This window comes from Sinocyclocheilus anshuiensis, unplaced genomic scaffold (assembly GCF_001515605.1).
Source record: "Sinocyclocheilus anshuiensis isolate Anshui unplaced genomic scaffold, SAMN03320099.WGS_v1.1 scaffold3245, whole genome shotgun sequence".
Classification (NCBI taxonomy): Eukaryota; Metazoa; Chordata; class Actinopteri; order Cypriniformes; family Cyprinidae; genus Sinocyclocheilus; species Sinocyclocheilus anshuiensis.
The window spans coordinates 89,825-101,349 of NW_015554281.1; the positions used below are offsets into that span (position 1 = coordinate 89,825).

An 11,525-nucleotide genomic window follows, 5' to 3' on the forward strand; every position below is an offset into this window, starting at 1 on the left:
TCTGAATTTAATATGATGAGAAAGACCCGAATAATACAAAATAATACAAAGACAATAAATAGAAATCATATCTTTTGATTGTATACATTGGCTTCATATAAACTCAAATGTACAGCATATCCAATGTCTTTCATCTCACAACTTTGATAAACAAGTTATTTTAATGAATTTGTTAAAAAGACAAATTACTCAAATAAAAATCTTTCTAAGCAGATAATGAATTAATGTCTCACTTGATGTTTGTTAAGATGTTAATGAATTAGGTATCATTTTTACAGCATTTATCATACATATTAAAAGTACATTTATACTACTGTTCCAAAGTTCGGAGTCTGTCAGATTTTTCATGTTGTTGAAAGAAGTCTCTTAAACTAACCAAAGCTGCATTTATTTAATGAAACATACAGTTTAACTGAAATATTGTGAAATATTATAAATAATTTAAAATAACTGTTTTCTATTTGAATATATTTTAAAATATAATATATTCCTGTGATGGCAAAGCTGATTTTTCAGCATCATTACTCCAGTTTTCAGTGTCACATGATCCTTCAGATATCATTCTAATATTCTGATCATTCTAATATACTTGAAAACAGTTGTGCTTCTTAATGTTTTTTGGAAAAGTTGATACTGATGAATAGACATTTGAAATAGAAATCTTTTGTAATATTATAAATATCTTTGCTGTCAGTTTTGATTGATTTAATGCATCCTTGCTAAATAAAAGTATACATTTTTTTAAAAATAAAAAAAGTACTGACCCCAAACTTTTGAACAGTACTGTATAATTATTCTATTGTTCGTTGATAATTTATGTTTGATCAAAACTTTAAATATTATAATGTATTAGTAAATTTATAAATTATAATGAATAAATGATGTAAAATATCAATTATTTTTAGTTCATAACACCCAATCCATTAACTAATGTTAACAATTTGAACCTTACAGTATAAAAGAAACAGAAAAAACACTACAGGATTTTTTAAAGCATGTAGTTAGGACCAATTATGGTGAGGTAGGAAGCCCTGGTGTGTATATGTGTGTATCTTTGTCCCCAGACACAAATATAGTCTTGTTGAATTAATCAAATTTTAATAGGCTTTACAGGTCAAAATATGGCAGCGGAGCAGTTTGTCCATCTCACATTAATGACCCACATTAGCCTCTTTTTGGCAGACAAGCTTGTTTTCTGTCAGTCAGAGAGAACCTTGTCTCAGGATATGTTTAAATAAGTCGTACAGCTTAAAGTGTTCATTACTGAGCCGCACTCATTCATCATGACAGCGTGTGTCTGATACAGAAAGAGAGAGAGACCTTTCCTGGTCGTTTGCCAGAGATGAATAGCTTTCAGTGTGCACACGCGCAAGTGATCATGCACACACACACACACACACACACACACACACAGTAATGATCCTCTCCACCTGGTTACCATTCCTCAGATGTGTGATGGAGTGAAAAACGCAAAAAAACAAAAACACAACTATTTGGGCCTCCGCTGTTGTCTTTAAAGAGAAGAAAACAGAGGGCTTTTACAGGCGGCTAACCTCAGCCAGGGTGGTCTAATGCTCACATATGCCGAATCGGACTTTGTGTGTGTGCGTCAAACCGGAGTAACAAACAAGATAAATTCTCATTAGCTGCTACATGCTCAGTAGAACTTAATCACTGGAGTGTAAGTCAAACAGCAAAAGGCAAAGGGAGAAAGAGAAAGCGACGGACGAGGACTCTAGAGAGAATAGTGGAAAACAATCGCATTAAAGCCATTAGAACTGAACCTTAAGCATCGGCGCACGCGCTGCGATGCGCACACACCTTCAGTGGTTTTTGACTGTGTGGGTCTGTCTCTTCGCCCTCCACAGCCGTGGTTTTACGCTTGGCAGCGGTCAGGTGGTACCTCTGGATGAGCAGTGCCTCTTTGAACTCCTCTTGGGTTTTACTCTCTAGCAGCTTCTGTCTGAAGGAGATGTCTGAGAACATGCTGGCGAACGTCCTGCCCAGCTCCATCGCCGTCTTAGTGCTTTTCTGAGAAACGTCAAATAACAGAGATCAAACATATTTGGCGGTCGTTACTCATTTACGACTGCTATTAAAGGAAATATTCAATGTAGTAATCCAGAAATCACTTCATCTTCTGAGCAGAAAATGCTTTATCATCTTATGGATTGAGTCCAATTGGTATTTTAAGTTATATAACATTTGTGCCGTCTATTGTTTTAAAACACAACGCAAGAAAAGAGGATGTATCTACATGTGCCGGCATAACAATCCACCTTTTAATGTAATGAGAATATGTGTTTGTCCGTGTGTGTGCAATGTGATTTGAGTTTGTGAGAAGAGCAGAAGATTACGAAGCAAAAACACTTTGCTGTACTGAACTGCAGAGGACAGAAAGAGATGAGTGCATGCTAGAACAAAGAGAGAGAGAGAGAGAGAGAGAGAGAGAGAGAGAGAGAGAGAAAGAGAGAGAGAGAGAGAGAGAGAGAGAGAGAGAGAGAGAGAGAGAGAGAGAGAGAGAGAGAGAGAGAGAGAGAGAGAGAGAGAGAGAGAGAGAGAGAGAGAGAGAGAGAGAGAGAGAGAGAGAGAGAGAGAGAGAGAGAGAAAGAAATAGAGAGAGTGATTAGATGTAAACAGATGTAAACACATACACACAAACACACAGATTTATGATGTAAACACAGACACAAAGAGATACACAAAATGGTCTTGGAGGGAGCCAGGGGCCCCAAAGACTTTACAGGGAGACTGCAGGGGGAACAAGAAACACAGGAGCAGGACTTTAAGACTTGAACATGATAGCATTAGTGTGCCTAAACCTGATTTTATTATCTCAATTGTTTCTCAAAATTAGCAAACTGTTTAAAAAGAGAGCAAACAGACACTTTTGCTCAAGTCTATTTTCCCAGAATTTTTATCTAAATACCCCAGTAATTTCATGTCTCTTTTTTGTTTTTTTTTTTACTTTTTGATGCCAAGGACCCCCAAACATGATTATCCTTTTCCTGAAATATGAAGGCAACTATATATTTTAATGAATAAGTACTCATTTAAACCATGTATGTGGAAAAAGTGTGATATTCTAAAAATATATTCGCTCCATAATAAAATATATTTTTTAATTAAAATTAAAATATCTTAAAAATATTTTTCTATATATTAATGACAAAAATGTGCAAAAATACAGACTATTTATGGACTGAGACACAAACACAGAAATAAATATTGTTTTTACTAATATATTCAGATTTTGTTTTTATTTCTTACTGTTAAAAACTAGGACTGTCAATAGAATAAAACTGTAATTACTCTCATGATATTAACCTGTCCTTAGAAAGCAGAATGAAACGGCAATCATATCAAATTCAGTGTTAAAAATTAGGTAACACATTATTGTCTTGTTACTTGTTATATGTACTTACTATAGTAATAACAGTAAATTGTTCATATTTACATACAACTAATCCTAAACCAAATCCGAATCCAAAACCTATAGTAAGTACCTGTAATAACAATATTATTAAGAAATTAAATGTATAATTGCACACAAAAAAACATCATTTAATTTAATATATTAAAGTTGTAAAATAAAGCAATAAGTCCCAAGAAGCCGTGGTTTATAGTGAATTTATAACCCCCTTAGCTGTTATAAATTCACTGTAAACCACGGCTTCACGGGGCTGTGTGGAAGCTGAACAGCAGCTCGCTCGCAGCAGGACAGATGGAGGTGCCGGTACGCTCACTTGCTCTTAAAATACTCCATAATTTTTGGTCATACAGATAAAAGTAATACATCTTTCGAATCTGTAAAGACTACGTTTATTTGTGTGCACTCAGAATAACAACAAAAAGTAGCGCTTCTGTAAAATAATTAAAGCAAACAGGATGCGCTTTCTGCCGTCTTGGTCATGTGAACTTGAGCGAGAAACTTAGAAACTCCGTGTATGAAAAATAAATCTATAGAGATTGAAATGTCTACTTTCAAATGAAAAAATTCGAATAGAAAACGTGTGTGCTAGCATGGATGATTTACATGAAATTTAATGTGTGTGCAATGCACTGTGCATTGTTTAAGCTGGCTTTCAGTTCAACAAAATAACAAAAAACTACATTTTGGATTTTTATTCAGCTGAAGTAGGCATGCTGTGATCTGTACTGTATTTTGTTTTGTCTGTAACTGACAGATTTCGGCCAAAAAAACTGGGACAAAAGATTGGGACGGGACGGAATTTTCCCCCAGTTTTTTTGTGGGATTAGGACGGGACGGGATTTTTTTTTGTGGGAGTGGGACAGGAGAGGTTTGAAAATCCACTCCCGTGTCACCCTCTAATGTGTGTGGCCTTGGTATATGTTATGGGGATGAAATGTGCCCACAAGGATTATAATACCAGCAAACTGTGACCTTGTGAGGACATTTTTTGGTCCCTTATTAGGGAAACAAGCTTATAAAATAAATCAGACAGAATGATCCTTTTTGAAAATCTAAAACAGCAAAAAGTTTTGTGTGAGGGGTAGAGTCAGGGTAAGGGGACAGAAAATACTGTTTGTACAGTATAAAAACCATTATGGCTACAGAATGTCCCCATAAAACTTGGAAACCCAACATGTGTGTGTGTGTGTGTGATTATATTACCATCTTTGACGGTGCCAGAATAAGGATAACATAGCGGACTTCTGCACAGTTTTCCCCCCAGTTCTGTGGACGATCCAGGCGTGAGATACACACGTGCCGCCTCTGCAGGTTCTTCACATTACAGCTGTCACAAAGAGTTCATAAATCATCATAAATCCTCTTTACGATTTACACAGTGCTTTAATGTACCTGGCACAGTATCAGATTAATTCAATATGTAACAGGAGTACAGCAAACACATGAACAAATCCATTGGTTGAGGTCTAATGGGATTACAGAAAGTTCTTGGACAGAGGTGTCAAAGTAAAATTTGTTTGTGGGCCAGGTGGCAAAAAAAGGAACTTCCTGTTTTCTTTCAAGCTTATAAATTTATAAAGTAAAAAAAAACTGTTTCAGGCATGTGGCCACCTATTATGAGGTTAATATCAACTCAATTTACTATATTAAAACAGAAAAGATAAAAGCACTCAATACACTTGACTTGGTAATTTCAGATACAGTAAGTTGCATTAATAAATCAAGTCAAATTTTAGCATAAAGGTTGGACAAAGGAACAAAATTAAACAGTACACTGTCGCACGTCTAATTTACTTAAAATATGCATTAATAACAGGCCCTAAACTCAAACCCTGCCAACAGGGGCGCTGAATCTGTCTCACTGGTACAGTTAATACTCATAACCATAAAACTCAGGCAATGTACTGAGGTCACAAGAAACTTTAGAAAAGGAAAATGCCCTGGGATAGTCTGATCTAAACCATGCTAAAGCTGTTGTGTCATTCTGTAAGCACTTTGGTAACCTTGCAGCCTTACATTAAGCACATTTATGTGCTCTGTTTTATTTACTATAAATGTAAAGACATAGAGCTGCTGTGGGTCATCCAACACTGCCACTTGTTTCCCGTTCTTGCCCATAAAACTGTCCACACATAATTCAAAGAAACACAAATCTTCTGCTCACTAGGCTAGTGTGGGCCATTGGCTGAACTTGGCCTTTTTATTTTATTTACCTCACTTAGGGCTTTTTCTGACCTCAAAGAGGGTCTGAGGGTCTTCAATGACTTTTGATTTATGATCTCTAAATGTATGATCTCATGTGAATTAATACATCTAATTTACTCATTCACGTTTAATAAAGTTTATGTTCGTGATGTAAGAAATGGTAAATGCATTTTATCCATCCATCTATCCATCTACATCAATCTACCTATCTATCTATCTATCTATCTATCTATCTATCTATCCATCTATCTATCTATCCCACTGTGATGGATGGATGGATGGATAGATAGATCGATATTAATCCCTGATTGTAGGGTAGACTGAAATAATATAATGTAAATCCAAGTACAAGTATGGGAAGAAAAATATTCCTACAATGCAGAAAGTGGTTTTTATGAGTCACCTGATTTTGTTCTTTAAAATGCACAAAGTGCACTTGACTACATTGTGTTTCTGGATATAAGCCCAGTTATAATGCTGTTCTCCTTCATTTTATCATAATTCAATGAATCACTGCTGCCATTATCACTAGAAAAATCTGCATAATTGTCCCTTTTATATAAAATTCCATTTACCACTTGTTTTAAGCAGGTGGTAACAAAAATTGTAGCACTGTGCATATAGCTGCTGCTTAAGTTTAACAGGGAGATGTTGGTGAAAAATCACACCATTTAACGTGCTGTATTTGCCAATAGAAAATAAGACTTTTTAGTTTGTGCAACAAATGTGTGGGATACTAAGAGAGACAGAGTCCCCTGACACAAATGCACAAATGTCAAAGTGTTAAAGTTATGGATTTAACAGACGGTCAAAAAAGACCATCTATCGACAACACACCTTTGTTGTAGCCTACTTTGTGTGTGGGTGTGCTTGTGTGAAATGCCACTTCTTAATATCCTTGTGTTAGCATCAAGATAATTCGAACATATTTTAGAGATACTAAGTAGGGAGCTCTCAAGGTCATCAATTATTTTGTTGATGTAACAAAAAATGTAACAAGTAAATAGTAACATGACACATTCATTCCACTACTGCTTCTATCAATCCAGTCTCAATAAAAAATGAGCCCACTGTGAGCTTTCCTAGGTAAATTATCCACTATTATAGATTGATGTTCCATAATAAATTTACTTTCATCAACAGCTTTCAAAATTTCACAAAAGTTTGTTAGTGTCTAATGTTTGTTTTTGTGTAATCTTTCTTTAAAAACACTGAGACAACCTTGTTGGCAAAGGCTATTTTCTCTAGCCCTGCCCACCACTGCTGTTTAAACATTAGTACAAATAGAATGTTACTTCTATTTAAAGGGGTCATATGATGCGATTTCAAGTTTTCCTTTCTCTTTGGAGTGTTACAAGCTCTTGGTGCATAAAGAAGATCTGTAAAGTTGCAAAAACTAAAGTCTCAAATCCAAAGAGATATTCTTTATAAAAGTTAAGAGTCAACTACGCTTACCTAAAATGGCTCGTTCTAACACGCCCCCACATGTCTACGTCACTATGTAGAAATATTAGCATAATGCCGCCCAAATGAGCACGCAAAGAAAGAAGGCGTGGTTTCAGGAACAGCAGTAGTGTTGATGCAGTTGCTATTGACTGTTCAAATGCTGAGTTTTGCGCAGCGCAGAGTAACGCATCGTGTGTGTATGTATGAGGGGAACATCACAGGAGAGTGAACTGCCTGTCTGAAATCATAGCACGTCAGCAGTCTTAACCGCGGCTTGTGTACTGCATCATCACTGTGTCTGTCGCGCGACTCTGTTGCCCTTTCGGGCTTGAACTGATGGTAAAACTAACGACATTATTAACTGTCTTGATATTTACTTTGAAAGCTGAAGCTCGCGATTATGGTAAGGGGCGTTACATTTCCGACGCGTGCTTGTGGTGTTCGGCCAATCACAATGCACTGGGTCAGCTGGCCAATCAGAGCAGACTGCGCTTGTCAAAGGAGGGGGCTTTGTTGAAAACGACGCGTTTGAGAGAGGCAGGGCATAGAGGACCTACAATAATGTACAGTATTTGAAAAATAATGTGTTTTTTGAACATTAAAGCATGTCAACATATTCTGTTACACCAAATACACAAAATAATGATCTTTAAAATGGCATCATATGACCCCTTTAATATAGCATCTATCATTATTTGCACAATAAACTGACACCTAAGACAGGTATCAGAGGGACAGCTAATCCTCCTTGCAGTGGCAAACCTCAACAACCCGATCTTCCTTCCTAGTATTGTCTAGTACTTTTAAAGTTTTCTCACCGGTGAATGACACATGATGTAGCCCAGCGGTTCACAATTCCAGTCTTCCCGTTCTGCATATTTTGCATTAGTTAACACACCAGATTCAGATCACCAGCTCGTTAGAAGTGAGCTACGTGCATGAACTGTGTTCCGATTGATATGATCCCTACACAGGTTCATTGCTCCCTACTCGCTGAGCAGGGGAAATCCGTTGAAGTTTACTTCACTTCGGGACATGGGCTGGAATTGAGAACCGCTGATGTAGCTTATTGTAGTAATGTTGTCTCTGGTATTCTGGTCTGTGAGCGTTCATACGTTCAGGGGGCGTGACTTTGGACGGCGATTGCAGGGAGGGTGGGACGTTCGCTTTCAGTGCTATAAGGCTAAAGTTAGCCTTTTCTAAGATCTCCTACTGCACCTTTAATACTAGTAAGAAATGTTTCTTGAGCAATAAAGCAACATATTAGAATCATTTCTGAAGGATGATGTAACGCTAAAGACTTGAGTAATGGCTGCAATAATATTTCACAATATTACTGTTTTTAATGTATTTTTGATCAAATAAATACAGCCTTGGTGACCATAAGAGACTTCCTTCAAAACAACCTCAACTTTTAAACTGTAGTGTATGTGTTATGGAGTAACTAGCTACATGTAACAGAGTTACGTCATTTAATTACAAAATAAATGTAATTGTAATCCGTTACAGCTACTGAGAATAAAATGTGGAATTAAATTACACTTGTGTATGAAAATGTTAACACTTGGTTAACCCTGCCTGGTTTCAATGTTTGAAAATTATTAATTGTTTAAAACATGCAATAGAAATTTAGAAATGTAATCAAAAAGTAATCAAATGTAATCAGTTACATTACATTAAAGTAATTGAAATAGTTACACTACTTATTGCATTTTAAATAGGGTGACTTGTAATCTGTAACCTATTACATCTCAAAAGTAACCTTCCCAACCCAATGCCAATCCTCTGCCTCCTACTACTGCAAGACCAGGATACACCTACCATCTGAAGAGATTTATACCCCCTGTGAACCTCAAATAGGGCTCGAAAGATCCTCAGGCCCATCACATCATGGGCATCACCTATTCACCTTTCCTTCCTTGGACAGACATGCTAGTCATGCACACAAGTTCATCTTGCCATGATAACAACTTCTTCCCTGAGGCCATCCGCCTCCTCACTGGCCTCAGGAAATGATTATACTGTCCATGCTCAAACTGATCCAGCAGTATTTCATTATCACAATACCTCTGTCTATCAGAGGTTGAGCAGTTTCAAACTGATCCAGCAGTATTTCATTATCACAATACCTCTGTCTATCAGAGGTTGAGCAGTTTCAAACTGATCCAGCAGTATTTCATTATCACAATACCTCTGTCTATCAGAGGTTGAGCAGTTTCATTTTAAAGTCAGAACCATGAATTTCATGTGAGATGGCAGGAGGACATGCCAGGGCGCATGTTAACTAGACTAACTCCTTATAGACAGCTGACAATGCATCAGCACTATGAAGACATCTTAACGCAAGAGAAGGTGATAAATCACTTTTAATTGATGATTCAAGCACTCCCTGGCACAGAAGTGCAGTGGCAAAGTAATACTGGCAAAAGCTTCTGCTTTCATAATGCATGTTTGACCCGGCTCACCCCTGGATTGGCCTTCTTCACCGAACCTCTCAGACTGATTGCTTTTTTTGCATTCATTTTTTCAGAGAGACTCTGAAGTCCGCTACCTTGTTTTGTACTGAGGTGTCCTATGTCTATGAGTGTCATCTGATGTTGTACTCTTGCTACAGATAAGTCTTCTGAGCATTCTGTACATTGACCCCAGAATATTCCATTTATCTTGATATTTTTTCTGGACAGCATTCACTAGGAGAAACTGTACGAAGCATCTCTCAAATCTCATTGCTACATGCTGAGGTTACACTGGACACATAGTTCTGGCTCTTTTTTGCTATAGAGAATAAAGAGTTTATGTCATTTGTGACCCTGGACCACAAAACCAGTCATAAGTAGCACGGGTATATCTGTAGCAATAGCCAACAATACATTGTATGGGTCAAAATTATCGATTTTTCTTTTATGCCAAAAATCATTAGGATATTAAGTAAAGATCGTGTTCCATGAAGATATTTGATAAATTTCCTACAGTAAATATATCAAAAATTAATTTTTGATTAGTAATATGCATTGCTAAGGTCTTCATTTGGACAACTTTAAAGGCGGTTTTCTCAATATCTTGATTTTTTTGCTCCCTCAGATTCCAGATTTTAAAATAGTTGTATCTCAGCCAAATATTGTCCTATCCTAACAAACCATACATCAATGGAAAACTTATTTCATTCATCTTTCAGATGATGTATAAATCTCAATTTAAAAAAAATTGGCCATTATGACTGGTTTTATGGTCCAGAGTCACATTTGTATTAGAACATAAGGTCATTAAATTAATTTCACATTTATAACAACTGGGCACAAATATGTCTTAGTTAAACCTAGGGCTATCAATTGATATACAGTCAAATTTAATTAATTATATGCTGAATTAATGATACCCAATAATATTTGCATATATACAAAAACATTTAAATTTAATTGCTTATTACTTAACACATTGTCACGCCCCTGGACTTTATCTGTGTGTTTTCCCTCTCCATGTGCCTGCCCTGACCTAGTTTTCCCATGTGTTTTATTGCTCATTATTTCCAGGTGTGTCTCGTCATCCCCTCGTCGAGTCCTGTGTATTTATAGTGAGTCCTGTTCTAAGTTTCTTTGTCTGGTATTGAAAACAGTTACCTCCGTGTGTTCCGCCAGTCTAAACCCGGCATACAGAGCGCCGTCGTCCGAGCCCCCCATCTCCCCGCTGCGTGGAGCATCAGCCCGAGCCCACCGTTGACGGAGAGCCCGAGCTCGCCGCGGCTGACAAGCCATTGCCACATGCCGTGGCCCATCTATCCACTGCCTCCGCCGGGCTCCCTCGTCCCTCAGGCTCTGCCTTGGTCTGTCGTTGACCATCCTGCGCCTTGGGACTCCACTCCTCCGGCTCCATCAGACTCCTCCATCCCTTCGGCTCCTCCTCAGTCTTCTGTCGCTCCGGCTCCACCGCGGCCATCCGCCTCGGTCCCGGCGCCATCTGCTCCACCTTGGACCTCCGGATCCTCCCTGTCGCCCTGGCTCATCGGCTCTCTGGCTCCTCCACCACCTGCTCCGCCGCCGTTGGTCGGCCCCCTGGAGTCGTCGGCCCTTCCTCCTCCATGGCTCCCCCATCCGTCGGCTCCACCATGGGTCGCTGTCATGGCTGTGGCCTGGGTCCTGCTTGGCTCCTCCTGCTCCAAGCCCCTCCTGTCTCCAGGTGCGAGAGCCTGCAACAGAGCCCGCCACGAGGGAGAATGCCGCAGACAGAGAGAGCGCGGAGTAGAGCTCCGCCCCCTGCACCGTGGCTGAGGGTGAGCTGAGTAAGGATTTGGGAGAATGCAAAGCGGAGGAAACTTCTTTCCTTTCTCCTCTGTCGGTGAACTCTGTCCCTCCCGTTCCTGAGTTTAGCCCCGAGAAAGTTCCTGTTCCCATGTCTAGCCCAGAGAAAGTTCCTGTTCCCATGTCTAGCCCAGAGAAAGTTCCTG

General features: G+C 38.5%; 1 protein-coding gene across 4 annotated transcripts in view; it reads right to left on the reverse strand.

Moving 5' to 3' along the window:
• LOC107671338 (sodium bicarbonate transporter-like protein 11) overlaps positions 1–11,525 on the reverse strand; it is a 53,231-nt gene that overhangs the window by 20,374 nt on the left and 21,332 nt on the right. For all 4 annotated transcript variants that reach the window (XM_016464230.1, XM_016464228.1, XM_016464229.1 and 1 more), the window contains 2 exons: positions 4,637–4,760; positions 1,822–2,031 (listed from right to left, as the gene is read on the reverse strand). In XM_016464230.1, the coding sequence (XP_016319716.1) occupies positions 1,822–2,031; positions 4,637–4,760 (334 nt within the window). The remainder of the gene's footprint in view (positions 1–1,821; positions 2,032–4,636; positions 4,761–11,525) is intronic.